Source organism: Neltuma alba, unplaced genomic scaffold, assembly GCF_004799145.2.
Source record: "Neltuma alba isolate B1F8T4 unplaced genomic scaffold, ASM479914v2 tig00013105_pilon, whole genome shotgun sequence".
In the NCBI taxonomy this organism is placed as follows: Eukaryota; Viridiplantae; Streptophyta; class Magnoliopsida; order Fabales; family Fabaceae; genus Neltuma; species Neltuma alba.
In genome coordinates, this window is record NW_021637429.1 from 366255 (window position 1) to 386246 (window position 19992).

The window sequence follows — 19992 nt, forward strand, 5'->3', positions numbered from 1 at the left end:
GTGCCGTCTGTGAAGATTTTTGGTTTAGAGATATGAGCTCATGATCTGGTAACCATAGCATGAGTACAGTGCGGTGGTGATGGGTGAGTAGTAGAAACTGAGGGGGAAGAAAAGGGAGAGACGGCGGCCAAATGATTTGAAGAAGATGAGGATGATGCAGTGGGATGCTGTAGGTCAAAGGCAATGTCACGTGCTTGTGGTGGGAGAGAGTTAGTGAAAGGAGTGTCACGTGCTTGTGGTGTGTGAGAGTTAGTGGAGTTTGGTTTTAGACTTGAACTTGGGCTTGGATTAGGAAATGGGCCATGAGAAATAAAAGGGAGAATTGTGGAATTAGAATTGGTCTTGGGTTGGGTTGTTAAAGTGTGGAAGGGAAAATGATTTTCATCAAAAATGACACCACGAGAGGTATATAGACGTCCAATTTTTGGATTTAAGCAAAGGTAACCCATGTGTTTTGGACTATATCCTAAGAAGACACAAAATATGGATCGAGGTTCAAGTTTGTTTTTGTTATATAGGCAAAGATTGGGCCAACAAGCTGACCTAAAAACTTTAAGAAAAGAGTAATTGGGCTTGGTTTTGAAGAGCATTTGGTAGGGACTAGTTTTATTTAATACGAGAGTGGGAATGCGATTTAAAAGGTAGGCTACTATGGAGAAGGCATAGGTCCAATAATTTTCAAGAATAGTGGCATGAGATAATAAACTAAGACCAGTTTCAACAATAGAGCGATGTCGTCGTTCAACAGTGCCATTTTGTGCGTGCATGTGGAGACAAGTGATGTGATGGTGTATGCCAAGTTTGGAAAAGAGATTGTGTAAAGGTTGAAACTCTCCACCCCAATCAGATTGAAAGGATTTTCTTATAGTTTAGCAAATTTTCAGCAAGAGTGCTAAACTGAAGAAAAATGGAATAGTCTTCATCTTTTGTTTTAATTAGAAACCACTATATATAACGTGAAAAATCATCAACAAAACATACATAATAATGAAAACTATTAGTAGACACAACTGGGAATGGACCCCATACATAACAAAAAAATTAATTATAAAGGAGTAGTGGAACGATGAGTGGAAGATGGTGAAGGAAGGCGATGACTCTTTGAGAGTCGACAAGCAAAACATTGACTTGATACAGAGGTTAATGAGACAAGCAAAGAGTTGGAAGATATGATGTATTGGACAGTGTGGTAGGCTAGATGACCCAAATGATTGTACCACTAAGTAAGAGATGCACGAACACTAAGACAAGCAACAATAGGTGGAGAGAATGATTGAAGACCTTGAATAGGATAGAGATTATTGATTCTGGGTTCTTGGAAGAGGATTGTTCTGGTCTTGGCATCCTTCACAAAGAAACAATGAGCATGAAATTCAAAATAAACATTGTTATCACTACAAAACTGAGCAACAGATAGAAGGTTTTTAGTGAGTTCAGGAACATGAAGAAGTTTGTTAAGAATAAATTTGCCATAAGGAGAGGCGAAGTAACTAGCAGGCCTTGACTGTGATAACATTTGGCTTTCCAAATAAGATAATTTTCTGGATTAAGCTTGACTGTGATGAAATGTGAGACATTGGAAGGAAGGGATGGCATGGCCTGGGAAGATAAGATGATGGGATCAGAGGTAGCGGACAAAGAAGAGTGAGGAGTAGGACTTTTTATAGGATCCATCATTGCTAACTACGGAGGCTCTGATGCCATTTTAGATATTCAAAAGAAGAAGGCAACAAAGAAAGAGAAGACTAGTAGCAAAGTGAATAAACATTGTTTCTATATTTCATGATATTGAACAGTAACAATTACAATGTATATATAGAAAATGTGAGCTATTCTAGAATAATCTTTTAAGGCTTAGATGTACAAGTGCTACACAAAGTATCTACTGTGTTACGCTTGGGCTTTGCCATTGGACTTGGGCTTGTCATCAGACTTGAGACAATATGAGTCAGTTGGTGTGCTAACATACCTAAAGAAGATTAGACTGTGCAAAAAATTTGTAACTCTTTATTTCAATCCTACTCATTTTTTCTCGAGGACTTCGATGATGGAACTTATCATATCACTTACCAGAATAAGTTGATAAGTCTTGGAAGCTAATAGAAATGTTTTCTAAAATGACGTTTGAAATGAGTATACTACTCTTGTAATGATTTTAACAACTCCTGCAATGGTTTTTGTAACACCTACTTTAATTACACCTAGGGACTAATAAGTTTACTTCAAGCCACAAAGCCAAGTTTGATCTTGAAAAATAAAAATACCTTACTAAACTCTTTACTAAAGCTTCTCCCAAAACACAAGGTTCAATATCCTGTATAAGAGATAGGATTTTTTGAAAAATTTTAAACTTTTAAAATAACTTGTAAAATATCCTATTTAGTGGTTTAGACATCCCTTTAAACCCTAACTTTATCATCAATAAAACTACCTTTAGCTAAACCAAGATTATCAAACCTTACTGCATTAGTGAAATATCTATCTACTAACATATAGCCATCAGAACATATGGCACTTAGCTAACAGTTATGGGAGCCAACACTTTTCTCTTTATAGAGGTAATTACATCCCATAATTACCTTTCATAATCACATAGAAATATACACACACACACAAAATACATATGGCCATACATGCCTTAACAAAATCTCTAAATATAAGCAGCAAAAGACTACATAGATGACCAACTATCTTATTCACATATGCTCCCAACTTTTTCAACTTCCTTCAATTACCACACCTTTACCCTTTGAGTCACTTGCCTTCGCTGTATGTCACGGAAGAAAGGGGTGAGATTCTAGGAATCTTAGTAGTGACAGCAATCCATCATACAATTATACAAAGCTCATAAACGCATGTAAAACAAGTCATATTAACAGCATTTGCATCCAAGTATAAACAGCAATGCTCAAACATCATAAGCTTTGCAAACATATATAATTAACAATACTCATGCATCCCACGCTTTGCAAACAGATAAAATCAACAATGCTCATGCATCCCACGCTTTGCAATGCGCATGACCATGGCAATCAAATCAACATCACATACTCATGATTGAGTACAATTCTATGAGCTCAATACAAAGTAAATTCCACATACTCATACATTCCACATACTCATATCTAAGTATAGCTCTAGGAGCTCAATGCAAAGCAATTTCTAAATACTCATACTTGAGTACAGCTTTATGAGCTCAATGCAAAGCAACTTTCACATACTAATACCTGAGTACACTCTATGAGGTCAATTCAAGACAACTTCCCACATACTCACACCTGAGTACAGCTCTACGAGCTCACAATCGTTCATCACAGAACATATCCACCATATATTTATTAAAGAATATAGGCACTATGGCACAAACAAACATGCAGAACTATTGCATAAGTATATGAGGGAAAGGGTCACTACCTGGAGGTCCCTCTTCCAGTTTACCTTGTCCAAATTTCTTCTTTACTTGCTTTCTTGGTGGGCTCGAGCAGATATCGAATCCTATAATATGGTTCATATATAAAGGGGTCAATGCTTAGTCCATTTAACTTTTATTATCAAAGCATAACTTCTCTTGACCTATTAATGAACTCTACTCCTTTTATTTAATAGTTGGTCATCCTAAACAAATTTTTTTTTTTAACACAAACTATTCTCTTTGGAATTTTTCCTTCCTTACTTCAACTCATCTTAATTTCCCTCTTAAAAACTTTGAGAATACACACACACACACACACACACACACACACACACACATATATATATATATATATGTACACATATTTCCCCCTTACATCTTCGTTAAGTCTAGAAGTTCCAAGTTTATTCACTTTTATGAAAGCATACATTTATTTAACATAATTCTACGTAAGTACAAAATCATTAATAACTGAATCTTCTAACTCTATAAACAGGACCTCTCAAATAATTCCCAGATTTAAGATACACCACAATTCCTTAATTTATCCTTTAGAATTCTATCTTAAAAACTTTCAAAATTTTCCTAGAACCTCAAATAAATTCCTTAATAATTACAACAGCCTATAAGACCTATCCACATTTAATCCTCCAAATCTTCATTTTCGGTCTCTAACTTGATCCAAATAACTTGAATAATCACTTGATCTGAGAGAGCATCAATCAACTATTTTAATAAAGTTTTAGATTTCCTAATCCTGCAGACACATATATAGATATATATAGTTTCCCTTACTTCGAATTCAACGCCAAGCATATACCCATATAAATATATATATATATATATATATATTTTCAGTTTCAGATTTCAAAACTCTGTCACCAGATTCATATCCCCCAATTGGATCAGCAATTATAGCTATATATGTATATACACACACATATGTATTTATGTAACTTCCTCTACCACATATAACTTTTACTCCAAACCTGAAAATTTTCCAGAGTTGAAGCTATATGTTTAGCATTCAAATTATCACACTCATTAATCCCTCTAACAATACAACCTCCACACACTTCTAGCTACAACATTTTTCCAGTTTTTATTCCAACCTTAGTTCAATCCATTTATTTCGGTACTCATTTCCCAGCCACATACACCAACTGGTTCCCACATATATACACTCTCGTATCAGGTTTTTGAATAACTCCTCTGGACAGCATAGTGCAGAAACGAAAATCATCATTTGAGCAGCAAAAGCCGATAAGCAATCACATCTAAACACATGCAATGTCATTTAGATTTGCACATGTATCTTCTCTTTCAAACTCACACAGTTTGACACCATATATAGCAGAAGAGGGGAAGGAAAGTCGAGTGTTCGAATCATCAAAAACATCTCCCAACAACACATGCAACACTACAATTCACTTATTCAAGCTTCTAACTACATCTTCCATCCTATATTTCATTCGATTCCTATCTTTCTTTGACAACCCAGATTTTGATCTCTCATCATCTCCTCCAACACGCAGAAAACAAAAGAAATAAGGATAGCAGAGTGTTAATCACTCTTACCCCACTTAGAAAGCACACTTGCATGTAAACTTCTCCCCTCCGATCACTACTTCGCCGGTGACGCACTTCTTCCTGACTCCAAGGTTTTCTCTCAGTCTCTCTGTTTATCTCTCGGCTTGCAGATGAAAAATGAGAAGGGAGAAGGCAAGCTGGCAAATTATAGGGGCGTGTAAAATGACCGCAATGCCCTTCCTGTCATTCCTTACTTCCAAGTTCATCCCTTTCTCTACAAGATAAGCCCAGAAATTAATCTATAATATCTTATATGGATTTATATTATCCTTTAGCTTCTTTGACCCATAAAATAATTATCCTAAAATTTTTAGGTCAAATATAGACCTCTAACTATTTTTCTTGAATTTCCAAGGAAATAGGTCCTTTTTTTTAACTCCCAAAATTATCCTTCAGATTGTGTAAGCCACTTTCTGGGGAAATTAAACCTTTTATAATATCCTAAACTCTCAAAATTAATATTCCATAACTTTTCCTCAATTTTCTTTGGCATTAATTAATTTTAATAATTTTTTTTTCATCATTCTCCCTGATTCCTTTAACAACTTGAAATTCAGGATATTACAGTTTTAACCAATTAAAATCTATTAAAATCACCTAATTGTTATTTTAAAATCCAATATGTATTTTTCTGTTATTATTTCTCTCTAAAAACCTGCTCAATGTATTTGAATAAAAGCACAAGTTTTTACCTGAAACTTAATTGTCTCTTGTTCATGTGCTTCAATCTGGAAAGCGGTTCTCCCCACCCCCCCCCCCCAAAAAAATAATAGGCAAAGTATCTTCCCTGAAAAAACGGCTTGGATTTTCAGAATCTTTTAAGCTTATGTTGCACATTGCTCCTGTGAAGAAAATTTTTAGAAAAAGAATTGACCATTTAATTTTTTGGAATAAAATATATACGTGTCCCTTCAAAACACAACCTCAGGTTCATTCTTTTTTCATGAAAATGCTTTCCTCTTCTTCAGAAAATTTGGTTGTGACACTGACCTTGTTGTTCTTCAAGATTCTTGGTTTTTCCAAGTAGTGTTTTTGCTTATTCAAAAATTTCTGTAAAATAAAGAACTCAATTTTTTCACAAGAGTATAATAGATGTAAATTTAAGATTGTTATCGTCTATTATCGTCCTATTTTGGTTATGTGTTAGCTTTATATATATTAGAAAAAAAAGTATCTTGTATATATTTCTTAAGCAATTTATCTGAATTATTCCATAAAATTCAATATTAGTTTTAATTGCCAACCTATGTCATCCTTATATGGTTATTTGGAAAACAAAATATATCTAACAACTCAACAACCAAAATTACTATCGAGTTTTAGAAAGATTAGTATCAAAATTTACATAATTAAAAGATCAAAAAGTACACTTTTACCTATAAAAATTTAACTAAGTTGAATTTTTTTTTTTAATTTAACAGAATGTCTTCTAAAATATAATAGTAAATATCCCAATTTTATAATCTAAGTCCTTAATTATGACTGTCTTTTTCCAAAAAGTTGTGCAAGGAAATCCGCGTATGCTTAAGCAAAACCATTAACTATTTAATATTTGCTATATATTACTGACAAATTTACATTAAACTTTACCACGTTCAAACAAATGAAGGCCTCTTAAAAAGACTTCTTTTTTTTTTATCTACAAAATGCGAATATTCGATTGTATTTAAGAGGTGTTAAGAGTTATTTTTAATTGGCTAAATAACCACTAGTTTTGAACCTAATTTCTGATTCGTTTTATAATACACATGCCTGCCCTCATTTTCATCACATGCAACAACAAAACTGCTAGTGCTGCATCATTTTCACGCATAACAAAATACAACCAAACAACGTTTACCTAACAAAACATAGACTTATACCAATAATATGTAATTGTTTGCAACTTCAATTATTTAAAATGGTACTGTCTTTTAGGTTTCTTTTTAGCATTTTTGGCCACTCACTATTTTGTTCACTTCATGTGGAAATGAACAATTCCATCTGAAATATCAAACTTGCTTCTTCCATGATATTGATGACAAAGACATTGTCTTTAAAAAGCCACTTTCTCGCTCTCACATTTATTTTTGAGGGTCTTGCTGCATGGCAAAGAGGAATGATAGAACTAAAGGTATTTGGTAAGAAAGGCAATGAAACTCTTATCCTAAAAAGGAAAGATATTGTCTTGGTTAAATATATATATATATATATATATATATATATATATAAAAGGTTTAGAGGTTGAGAAGATGACATAACAAATAGAGAGAATAAAAGATAACAAAAGTTTATGAAAATTAATGAATTTTGTTATTCTTTTAATTTTAGAAAGTTCATGAATATTTTTACATACAAGTAAACTCTTAGTGTTAACTTCATTGTTAAAAATGCACGTTAGAATTGACTTTGCAGGCCCCACTAACAGACAAGTAACAGACATTAACAATGTTGTTATTTTTGCCCCTTTTGACAACTTTATGTACATTTTTATGCTCAAAAATTTTTTTATGGTGCCCAGTGTCTCTAGGTATAAATTTAATTGTTAAAATTGCACCTTAACCCTAAAATATAAGTGATTTTTACATGTTTTAAGTGATTTATCATTTGTTGAGATTTGATGGAAAAGCAAAAAATTGTATTGTGTTTCGTTTCAATCATAAAAGGGATTATTATTTAATATTTTTTAAATTGTATGACACCTCATGTATTGCCATGTTTTTTAAAATAGTCTCTCTCTTCTACTTTATCATTAATTTTAGAGAAAATCATTATGAAATCTCGGAAAAAAATATAATTATAAAAAGGAAAATCAATGTTTTGTTCTTGTACTTTTAATTCAATTGTGATTCATTCCCTCAATTTTAATTTGCTATGACTCAGTCCTTACACTTTCAGCTTGATATGACCCAGTCTATGAAAATTGTTAAAGCTAAGTCAATCCTTGAAGACTCATCCATGTGGCAAAAAAGAGAACTGCTTCTAGTGATAAAAGTTGAGATGGCGTCTTAAAGTAGCTCCACATCATATTTTTATTTAAAAATGGGATAAGGAAGAAAGAAAAGAAGGGAGACAACGCAGACGTGATGGCAGATTTTCGGTCTCCATCCTCTACGCAGCACATTTGCCGTCGTAAATTTGCCATCGCGTCTCAGTTGTCTTCCTTCTTTTGTCTCTTCCTTTCCCCATTTTCAAAGAAGAATCTAATGTGGAGCTTCTTTAATGTCCCATCTTAGCTTTTATCACTAGGGTCAGTTCTCTTTTTTTGCCACATGGATGAGTTTTTCAAGGACTGATTCATCTTTAACAATTTCTAAGTAGTGATTCATAACAACTTGAAAGTATAAAAACTGTGTCATAACAAGTTAAATCTGAAAAAATTGGGATATAGTTGAGTCAAAAATACAAAGACCAAATTCAAAGATTGATTTTCTCATTATAAAAAAAATCCTAATAATAAGTGAAATCTTGTTATCATTTTCTACTCGAAAACTTGTCATTAACTTACTGTAGGACATTTTTTTTGTAATTACATTTTTTTTATGAAACAGTGATTTTTTCTTATTTTTTAATGATAATCCCTCTCCCCTACCTTACCAATATTTATTTAGAAATATTTTTTCTGTATGTTTTTATCATCTTTATATAAATTATCAAACAAACATCATAAAATTTCTTTAAAATATGACTTTTAAAAATAAGGTAAATTTTTATGATAAAAAATGTATAAACAAGCAAGTCTTTAGTTCGTGACAATAATGGTAATTGGATGAGGGGTTTCATCAAGAAACTTAAATTTTATCCCTAATTTGTGGAGCTTATGGAATTATGGACAGATTTAGGGCTGCCGAAAAGTTACAGTCTCTTGTGACTCCGCTGAAAGTACACAGAATTATTCATTGCAAATACTCTTATTGAACCTCAGATAACCCTTTCATCACTACAAAAGTTACTTCTTCCATGAAAAACTTTCGCACTAAGTTTTATGTACACTTTTATTAATTTTTTTTTATATTTGATTTGGATCCTTTTGAATTTTTTATTTATATAATAATTTTTTTACCTGCTGTTGATATTAAAAAAGTATTACTATTTCGGATCATTTTTCGTCTTAGAAGCAAAATCTTGATTCAAACAATTATATTATACCATAAAAATCGGGTTGAGGAGAACCGGATTGACTTTGGAATCATCTAAAAGTATTCCCTTTCATATTATACCTACTCAAAGCATGCTTCATTTTACATTCAAAATTAATTACTAAAAAGATAGTTTTACGCGAAAGGTATTAGTCCTTTCACTTCATCTAACCATCATATCTGATGTTCTTCCTCGCTCTATAGTTATTTATGTTCTTAAACATCTATGTTAAATTTATTGGTTTAAACTTATTCATTTATTTGAATATGGACATCTTAAATTTTATATTAATAGCAAACTGCCTTTATTGTGGTTTGAACAGAGGTGATGGCTAGTTAAAGAAAGCCATTGCCAAGGTATGTATACTTTCCCTTAATTTTTAATTTGGTACTTATGTAGTTTTTTTTAATTAAATTTTTAAACTTTGGTCTATTAGTACCATTAGCCCTAATAGAGTAAAATTACAGAAGTTAACAGTGTTAACATAACAAAATTAAAGAATTTAATTGAGAAAGAAAAAACATAGATACCAAATTAAAAATTAAAAATATATAGGTATTTGCAAAATAATTTTCTCGTTAGTTCATAAAACAAAATATAGAGAGAGACGGAGGGAGGCCCTGATCTTCATCCGCATGCAGACAAGGAAGGATCCTTTCACCAAAGAGATATACGATCCAAATTCTGCTGGAAGCAAAGTCAAGTTGGTCCATCCGGACATTAAACTCTATATTGCCTCCATTTTCACTGCTCCTTCAGCTCTTGCCTAAAAGTTAAAAAAGTTCCATACTTTTCTACATCAACATTGTGACAGGAAAAATTTATTCCCTTTCCCACGGACCCTTAATATAAAAGCTAGATAGAAATTTTATTTCGTCCTAAATATATGATCTAAATCTATTTTATTTATCGTATTTATCATTTTTTTAAACTAATTTACCTGACTTATAAACTAGTATATACTCATTAAGTCCTAAATGTAAGACTCATTTTGTAGCATAATTTATACTACAAAATGGGTCTTACATTTCAGATTGGAGTAATATAATCTAATATTTTATATAATGATATTTTAGAAAAATTATGTCATATTTGTTATGCCCCTTTGGTCCTAAATGTAGGAGTTAGTTAGGCAGTTGGTTTTTATCTTTAAATATAAAGCCTCAATTTATTTTATCATTTCTTTCAAACTAATTATAATTTACCTAACTCATAAATAGATATATAATTTAATGTTAGGTAGAAGTATTTTAGGAAGACTAAGTCACATGTGTTAGAATTAACTAATTTATTTGACTCTATTAATAACAAAATTATACGACTCAAAAAGTTAGTTAAAATTGATTAAAAGACAATAAATATGTAAAAAAAATATAACTTATGTTTTGTTATGAAATATCCTTATTTTTGGGGAGGGTCAATGGAAAAGAGAATGAGTGGAAAAAGAAATGAAAGAGAATGAGTGAAAAAAAATAGTTGAAAAAGACATATAATTAATTAAAGGTAAAAATGAAAAAAATACATTAAATGATCAGAAAAATCTAAATTATAATTTACGGGAAAAAAAACCTTTTGATGCTTATATTTTGAGCTAAAGGAGTATTACTTATATTAAATACCTAAAGGAGTAATAAATAACCATTGAGGTGAATTATATAAAAATAACTATAAAATCTCTCCTCTAAATTCCATCTAAATAGGGCCTTGTGGAGTGTATGTTTGTAAGCTACCAAAACGAAACTTAGTCAGGTCAAAAAAAAGAAAAACAAAACAAAACAAAACAAAACAAAACTTAGTCCGTAAACAAATGAAAGTTGCTGGTTTTTTTTTAAAAAAGCAATGTACGGATGACATAACCGTAATTAAAGCAATTGGGAGTGTTCTCTGTTCACGTGATGAGACGGGCCAACCTACACCCCACGGCAGCACATAATGCCCGGTTAGCTCAACAATTCAAACGGATTTTGGACCGATGTGAAAATTCTTAATAAAATAATTTTAAAATAAAAAAATCATGAACAAAAATTTAATTATACTCATTCAAAATATATATATTTGTATTCATCAAATATATAAATTGAACAAATAATTCTATCATGAATAATTATATTTGTCTGAATTATGACTGCTTAATAACTACCCCTTATTTATACATATTAAAAAATCAATTTAGAATTAAAAATAAAATAAAATATTAAAAAACGAAAATCACAAAATTAATCCATCGCATAAGATGTATAAAAAAGCCCATAAAATTAATTAACATCAATATTAAAAATATTTAATCAAAAAAATACACGTATATGTATACGTTAGGCTAGACTAGAAAGAAGGCACGCTGCTCATAGGTCGAGGTACGCCGGTATACCAAGTCGAATCTGGCTATTGAGCTCAATGAACTCCCCTGTATACAGCTTTCAGCATCAGGCTCCGTGATTCTTTCTATCAAAATAACATACGAAATAAAGTTAAACAAACGGGACTGTACAAGTTTGTCATCATTATAATCCCTTCCTACCCACCATGGGATTCCAAGCGGCACATCGATTTTCTCCTCCACAATAAATTATTCCTCCGGTCTTTAATATAGAATCTAATTCTTAAGTTGGTTTTGATCCTAAAGATAAGACCAACTTCTCATATTTATTATTTTTTTCTAAATTATCCCTATAGATATTCCCTTAACCATAACCAAGTCGAAGAGAGAAAAGGAATATTAAGAAAGATGATTATGATATTTTAGGAAAAATATGTCACTTTTCTTATAATTAACTAACTTACCTAACTTCCTTAATCTAATCAAATTAATTAACTGGGTCTTATATTAAGGATCGGAGGAGTAGTAATTTCCCATCACTGTCTTTATAAAAAACCACAAAGCCGCTTAGCAAACTAAAACCATGTAATCTTTCCAGTTACTTGAAATTCTCTAACTCAACCATGATCACTCGAGGCTTAGCATGTTGTTTGGTTCTGGTCTTCACAACATCTTTTAGTGTTACTCCTTCTCATGCAAAGCAGACCCCACCAACTTCAGATATCTTCAGAATCCACCATGTTTGGCACCAAGTTCTGCAATGGGAAAACAAAACACATGAATTCCCCAAACCCCATGATGGTTCACTCACATCTCTCCCAATCGTGCTAGCAGCAATCTTCTGCTTCATAGCTTCCTCTATTTCCAGTGCTGGTGGAATAGGTGGTGGTGCACTTTTCATACCCATTTTAACTATTGTGGCTAAAGAAGACCCCAAAACAGCTTCAAGACTCTCATCCTTCATCGTCGCAGGAGGATCAATCGCAAATGTGCTGTGCAATTTTTGCAAAACAAGTTCCGAGTTCGGAGGCAAGTCATTGATTGATTATGACATTGCACTTTCTTTACAACCATGCTTGCTTCTTGGAGTGAGTGTTGGAGTTATCTGCAACACTGTGTTCCCAAAGTGGTTAGTCACTCTTCTGTTTGCTATTTTTCTTGCCTGGTCAATCAGAAAGACATGTAAAAGAGGGTTGACGTTATGGAAGACTGAATCAGAAAAGATAAGGAGAAATGCTGAAATTGAAGGAAACGGAGATGGGAATTTTGAGGAACCTCACTATCTGGGTAATAAAGAAAATAGCAGATTGAAGCTTCCGTGGCTGAAATTAGGGGTTTTGCTTTTGATTTGGCTTTCTTTCTTCTCTCTCTATTTTCTTCGAGACAACAAAAATGGACAGGTAAGGAATCTTTTCCTCTTCATCTTCTGTGTTTGATTTGATTTGCAGACTAGGATTAGATTCAGAATTATAACCCTGAATATTAACACACAGATATCACTCAACACAATACAATTATCGTACTACAATAAAATTCTAGTGTTTAGGCGCATATTCAAGTGTCACGACATATTTGACATAAAAATTACGTTTTTCACAGTCCCAGAGCTCAAGAATAATTCTAGGCGCAACGCCTGCGCTTCTGCTATTTAATCATGATTCCTATAGACTGCTTCTGTTTCATAATATTATTCACATAGACACGTGTTTAGTGAAAGGTCAGTAATGCCAAAGATCAAATGAGTGCAGAGTATCCTTCGCATGAAGCCTTGTGGTGTGGCATACTGGATTCTCTCATCAGTTCAAGTACCTCTTGCTGTGATTTTGACAGCTTGTGTTGTGTTTAGGGAAAGAAGCCTGCAAGACCAAACTCAATCACAACAGGTCCTTTAAACAGCACCGATTGAAAAGCATTTTTTTCCTAGCAATTAAATGTTTCTCACAACCTCTAATTCAATCAAAACAGAGCTGACTTCAATGGAAATGTTATGCAGGGTCAAGAACAGTGCAGAGATGCACCATTAAAGAAGCTTCTCTTTCCATTGATGGCACTACTAGCAGGGATCTTTGGAGGTGTTTTTGGAATAGGAGGTGGAATGCTAATAAGCCCGCTTCTTCTTCATGTTGGAGTAGCACCTGAGGTTAGTTTATACAAATTTCTCTTAGACTTTGTTAAAATTACATGAAGTTTCCTCCTACTCTCAAAACTTGTGCATACTTGCTAGAAACAAGAAATATACATGGACCTCTACTGGAATATACCAAATCTGCACAAAACTCTCTTCTAATTTTCAAAATCAACACAAACTCTCTAAAAGAAAATTACACAGATCTCCGTTGAGATTTGCTAAAATTACACACGTTCATTCAATTTTCAGAGTAGGTTTACATATATTTTAAAATACAAAGAAAATCAGCGTAAGTTACTCCATTTCAAAGGAGATTTATGTGGTGATTAAAAATACAAAAGAAATTGGAATTGCTTGGGGAAATTTAAAAACAAAAAAGTTTAAATTAATTTTGAAAACAAAGTCTGATTAATTTCAATGGAAAGCAAGCATATTTAATTTAACTAAAATACTACATTTAGTCTTTAAATACAAGAACTAATTAAATATTTAATTTGATCCTAAATATAAGATCTCAATTCATTTTATCTCTCATATTTATCCATTTTTTCCAATTAATTTCTATAGTGATTGTACATATTAATTGGTTCTATCAAAAGGCAATTCCAAAATGTGCTTTAAAAAAGAAAACATTGAATTATTACAAACAAATAACTTAACTAATTTCCTTAATATAGTAAGTTTGAGTAAAACACAAAGAATGAGTCCTCTAAAGATGCCTTTTTCCCAGTTTTTGGGGGAAAACACAGAAATGAAAAAGAATAGGCATGTTCAGCGATGAAGGCATGTATGGATCTTATCTTAGAAGGTTCTCCATCCGCAGAGTTCATTCACGTCCCATGAATTGAGCATACTCAAAATATATTTGCACAGTAAATAAATAAATAAATCTACCTAGCTAATGTTAAATTCAAGGAAGCCAAAGTATTTTACTTTAAAATATGTTTATATCTGAATTAACAAAATCACTTCTGTTTATATCAATAGATAACAGCAGCAACAAGTTCTTTCATGGTTCTATTCTCATCAACAATGTCGGCATTACAGTATGCATTGATAGGCATGGAAGATATAAAGACAGCCTTGATATTAAGCACAGTAAGTTTTGTGGCGTCCCTTGTGGGGGTATTAGCAGTGCAGAAAGCCGTTAGAAAGTACAAAAGGGCATCTTTAATTGTCTTCTCATTAAGTGCAGCCATGGCTCTAGGTATTGTCCTAATGACAAGCTTTGGTGTCATTGACGTTTGGAGGGATTATAAATCTGGAAAATACATGGGGTTCAAACCCCCCTGTAAAAAGAAACAATCTTCTTAATCAGCTCCCATGGTATGCTAGTTGCTATGATTCATGTAAAATAGTAGACAAGAACTATGGTCTGGTCCTAAGAAAAAGCATATTCCTAGGATTGCATACCTGATATGCATCTATAGATAACAGCAGCAAATGTTCGTTCAAGGGTTTGTGCTCATCAACGTCATACCTGATATTTACTTTGAAGCAGCAGCATTTGTCGCCCCTGATAAATGGAGCCGAAGAGGACAGATGGTGTCAAGAACTAAATGACCAAAAAAAAAAAAAAAAAGCTCCAAATTATCTAGTTATACAAACCTGATACCATATCAAAAGTAGTTCAATTCAGTAGTTAGTAAAAACTTGTGATGATTATATTAAATCATCTAAAATACTTTTCTTCATCTCTGGTGTTACATAGGCAAAAGCAAGTCTCACGGAGTTGGCATAATGGTTAAACATGTACTTGATTGCCAATGTCGATAAGGAGCTTGCAAAAGAATCTAGTCTGAGTTGACAGAAAAACTGATCCAAGAATATCCTTATCATAAATAAAAAACAAGGCCCACATGTACCAGTTCTCTGCAAACTTAATATGATAGATACCCCATACAGACATAGGAACCAAAGCAATCAAATCTTAAAACTCGAATACCATATCATAAAGTCTATTATCTTTTCCATCCCTAAATTATAACCATTGCCATATTCTTATCCCTTCAGTTTTAACTTTCCTGATAAAATCTCTCTGCCTTTCAAAAATCATCAGATATGTTCTTCAGCCTCATTCTATGAAGGATTAAATGATTTTAATAAAGTGTAGGGACCAATGAATTAAATGGCTTAAACTCAATAAAATGAGTTGGACAAGTTAAACTTAAGCAATTGAATTATAACTACGTCAAAACTACAAGGACTAAATAATTATTTTTCCTAACCACAAAAGCTTTTAAAAATTTCCTCATAGTCTTTCTCTCTCTAATGAAGTAAAGATACTGATAAGCAAGCTTTTACACAAACCACAGCAATATAAAACAATTAAACAATATTCTGCAAATAAAACAACTAAAAAAAATGTGGTTTCCTGTTGAACTTAAGAGGATAACGATATCCATATAAAAATGAAAAATAAAAACAGACTCGAAGAAATGACAATCCAAAAATACATAAATAAATCAAAGAAGGAACATTAGATAACTAACTTCCCTTCAGGTTTGTTGACTCTTCCCAAATGTTTCAGGTCGTTGTAGTTCTAAACTTACGGTCTGTAATCTGTACACATAAGCAAAGTTGTAAGCTTTTCACATCAAGGGAATCTTCTACCTTGTTTTTGAGTTTAAATTACCCCAGAAATAGCCTAGAGTCACACATATTCTCAGCTGAAAGTCTCTTGGAAAAAAAGAACATTCAGGCTTATATTTTAAAAATATATATATACACACATATCTACATTCCACCAGGCAAGGTGCCGCTCATGGTGCTGACCACAACAAATTGGTTCTCTCAGTGGCACCATGTAAATTGACAGGTGGCATCATAGTTTTCTTCAAAGTCAGCCATACAAAGCAGCATGTCAACCCTGGTGGCCACCATTGATAAAACTACTCTGTTATCCCCTGCTTCCAACAATGTTTTCTTCCCCATCATATAAAAGTCAGAGATAAAGCCGCGGTGAGAGCATATGAGAGAAAAACATGACGAATGAGATGAGTCAGCAAAAAATAACATTTAAGATGCCATGTAATATAACAGAGCGTGATGTTGGAGAATATGTTAATTTAGGAAAGTTGAGGGATTCTATGGAAAAAAATTTTCAGGGACCAACAATTATATTTTGGCCTCATTATAATCTTTTAATGGCGCAGTTGTTTACAGGTTGGAAAATGACATTCTTTTCATTCTCTCTATACAAATCTGTTATATCATTGGAATAAACATTTTTCCCTTTTTTTTTACTTCTTAAGTAAGGATATGAGCTTTCATTATTTAAATCCTTTTTCTTTCTATTTTCTATTTTATTTTATTTTTTCATTCCGCATGCCAAACAAACAGTTACATTCTCCTTCAAACAGAAGGGTGTAACTCTCAAACTCAACATCTTATTCTTGAAAGTTGAAACTTCATTTTAATCTAGAGAATAAAGAGCAGCTCAAACTCTTGTATTCTTGATTATAGAGGCATTTATACCATTAAAAGAACCACTTCAATAAAGGCTTGTCTTAGTCTGTGTTTTGATTGATTTCATTATAATTTTAAACAATCACGTTTAGCTGCAGTATGTTTTACAAATTCTATGAAAGTTTGATCTGACAGATAAACAAGAGACACTAACTAAAGAAGTGAAATATTAAGCTGAGACTATAACATTTGAACTTGCATCATTCAACACAAACAGTATCATCACAAAAGCCTTCCACCTGAAATTCCCGTAAGGACTAGTCCAAAAGGACAGCAAGCATATATCTTATAGATTACAAAAGTAACAAACCTAACTACGCAACTGAAACACGAATGGACTGGACAAACCCATCTATCCTTTTCTTGATCTCTTCTGGGTTGGCACCAATGATCTTATCCACCACAGTCCCATCTTTCAAAAGCACAAATGTTGGCATGGCTTTTATCTCCAATTTAGTGGCTACATCCTGACCAAAAGAATTTCAATATGTTTGATTATGTTAAACAAAATGATCTCAAAACCTTTAGATGAGAACATTACCCAAGCATGAGTTATAACATGCCAAGCTAGGTCAACAATTCAATCAGTAAACAAATTTGAGAAGGAAACATTTAAGATGATCAACAAAATATCTATATTTCTTTCTTGGTGACTTTTGGACCCACATTGAAAGGGCTGAGCCGGCAACAAACTATTAGGCTGAGGCATGATGTGTGTGAGTGCAAGAGAGCAACATCGCAGTTAGTTGTATATATTTGGGGAGTGATGGTTAAGGGAGGCTAGGAAATTAGTGAGCGTTATTTGAGAGAGGCCTGCTCTCTCAAATACCAGGAGGAGCGTGTCCTGCGTGTTTATTTTAAGAATTGTTGCTTTTCTTGCTTAGACTCACACTCTGGCAAGGTTATTGTGAATTTTAATACTTGAACCTGGGTTCCATCAGACACACACCACTAATTCAATTATTTAAACATACGTGAGAGTGAAAAATATGCTGATTAGCAGAAAGAACATCTATAACACACAGTATCCATAACACTATCATACATACACAGAGAAAGAGAGTCGGCGCATTATAAACATGGATCCTGATATATGTTTAGCTTCAGGCATGTAATCAGCAGGTATGCATCCACATACTCTATTTGTATCCAGAAGCATCGAGAAATGGCTCAAAAGCGTTATTACTAAAAACTGAATGGATTACCTTGACTTCATCAACATCAACAGTCAGAAAAAGAGCATCTTGATAGCCTGAAGACATTTCTTCAAAAAAAGGATTCATAGCCACCGACGGCATGCACCATGAAGCAGTGAAGTGCACAATAACCTACAATCGATACCAAAGAAATACAATATTAAATGAATCATCTACCAAGGAGTGCCACTAAAAAGCACCATGACATCCAAGTTAACGGAAACGCGTGTTTCAAAAAAGATACGAAAAGGCATGAAACAGCCATAAGACCATCTCCAGAATCATTTTATAACAGGGTTGTGAATCATCTAAAAGAACAAACATTTAAAATACACAATTTATAGACGAAAATCAACCGCAGAACCGAGCACTATAGAAGCAAAATTTTAAAACGCATGACAAACCCAGGATCCAAATTCACGCATACAAGTGTAGGCGTCAAGAAGTAATTCAGACAGTATTTGAAAACCAAATAAAATTTTAATTCCTGTTTATAAAGCCATTCCGTAACCCAATAAAATTTGATCGCTTATAAATGAATATAGTAATTAGCTAATCTCAGCGGATAAACACGTTTTCTGAACAGGAATTCTTCACTTTGAAATTGAGAAAAGGAAAAGATGTATAGTGTTGACTCGAATCGAATGCTGAGCACACTTAATAACTCAGCTTAAAGAACAAGAACATTATAAAGGCCCAATTGACAGTCTGAAATGGTTCACTTACAGGGCAATTCTGATTAGTGGCCTGAGCGACATAGAACTCCCAAGATTGCGGAGAATCAATCACCACAACCCTTGATTTCTGTGGCTCTTGTACTTCCATTTCTTGTTCCTGCTTCAACTTCAAGTCCTCCCTGAGGATTTCCCTCGATCTCCAAGGCTTGTTGTTGTTTCCCCGAATAAAGTATTTGGCTTGATTAAATAAACCTGATTTAGACGCCGTGGACCCATTATTGATTAATAATTTAATCTTCTTCCCCTGATAAGACGACCCACTAACTCAGCAGGAGACCTGACGAAGAAGATAAGAATATCGTGCTCATTCTATATTCAAAGCATAATTAAAAACTACCGCATCTTCTACGGTTAAAAATGACAAATTATCTAAAGAGTAAACATGACATGATGATGAATTCCAGAATGGACGAATCACCGAAAGAATCCAAGAGATAACAAAGAAATGCTCAATAATTTCGTGGTTTGATGGGCGCCCACAGCTCAGTCTGGAAGATTCTCAAGCCCAAGTTGGATAAGACCAATAAAAACAGATATTTTATTCATCAAGAAAGATTCTTAATAATAAAAATGGAAGTTGGATAAGAATAATATCCGTTGGTAAATTTACCTGGCGCCAACTCAAATACATACGACCCATGTAAGATCGGCTTTCACGGTCAATAGTCTGAGGATTCGTTTTAATCAAAAATTTGAGTGCTTAAGCAGGCATCGTTATATTAAATTTAAATCAAGGGAAAATTTCACTGTAGGACCGCAGAGGACAATTAATCTCAAAAAGCCCCCAAAACTTTCTGAAACCTCACTGCAGGACCAATGGGCCAATCTGATATTAATTCCACAAACGAAATGACGCCACTACCCTTAGCATCAGGTGAACCAGTCCACATGTGAACGGACTGATTCCATGTGTGAATATATTGTATTTCTTCTGCAAATTGGCTAGTTCCCCTTGCAAATGCGATCTCCCGCACTTGTTCCCTCATGGACACATGCTTCAGGTGAATCAGTCCACATGTGAACGG

The 19992-nt window shown here is 33.3% G+C and overlaps 2 protein-coding genes across 2 annotated transcripts; one reads left to right on the forward strand and one right to left on the reverse strand.

Annotated features, from left to right (window-relative positions):
* Positions 1-11899: 11899 nt before the first annotated feature.
* On the forward strand, positions 11900-16617 carry LOC114734483 (sulfite exporter TauE/SafE family protein 5-like). The gene is made up of 4 exons (XM_028922104.1): positions 11900-12838; positions 13187-13321; positions 13432-13578; positions 14554-16617. The coding sequence occupies exons 1-4, from the start codon at positions 12062-12064 to the stop codon at positions 14878-14880; spliced, it is 1386 nt and encodes a 461-aa protein (XP_028777937.1). The 5' UTR covers positions 11900-12061; the 3' UTR covers positions 14881-16617.
* Positions 16618-17070: 453 nt separating this feature from the next.
* Positions 17071-19243, reverse strand: LOC114734482 (thioredoxin-like protein CXXS1). The gene is made up of 3 exons (XM_028922103.1): positions 18957-19243; positions 18240-18362; positions 17071-17501 (listed from the first exon to the last, which is right to left on the reverse strand). Exons 1-3 carry the CDS (start codon positions 19053-19055, stop codon positions 17349-17351), a joined length of 375 nt encoding a protein of 124 aa, XP_028777936.1. The 5' UTR covers positions 19056-19243; the 3' UTR covers positions 17071-17348.
* Between the last annotated feature and the right edge of the window lie 749 nt (positions 19244-19992).

Bases quoted from the DNA above. Each gene is read 5' to 3' on its own strand.
- LOC114734483 (XM_028922104.1), top strand. From the start codon at position 12,062: ATGATCACTCGAGGCTTAGCATGTTGTTTGGTTCTGGTCTTCACAACA. The intron at 12,839-13,186 runs GTAAGGAATCTT...AAATGAGTGCAG, and splicing joins GAGACAACAAAAATGGACAG to AGTATCCTTCGCATGAAGCC. The intron at 13,322-13,431 runs GTCCTTTAAACA...AATGTTATGCAG, and splicing joins ACCAAACTCAATCACAACAG to GGTCAAGAACAGTGCAGAGA.
- LOC114734482 (XM_028922103.1), bottom strand. From the start codon at position 19,055: ATGGAAGTACAAGAGCCACAGAAATCAAGGGTTGTGGTGATTGATTCT. The intron at 18,363-18,956 runs GTAAGTGAACCA...TATCGATTGTAG, and splicing joins CCACTAATCAGAATTGCCCT to GTTATTGTGCACTTCACTGC. The intron at 17,502-18,239 runs GTAATCCATTCA...TCTTTTGGTCAG, and splicing joins TTGATGTTGATGAAGTCAAG to GATGTAGCCACTAAATTGGA.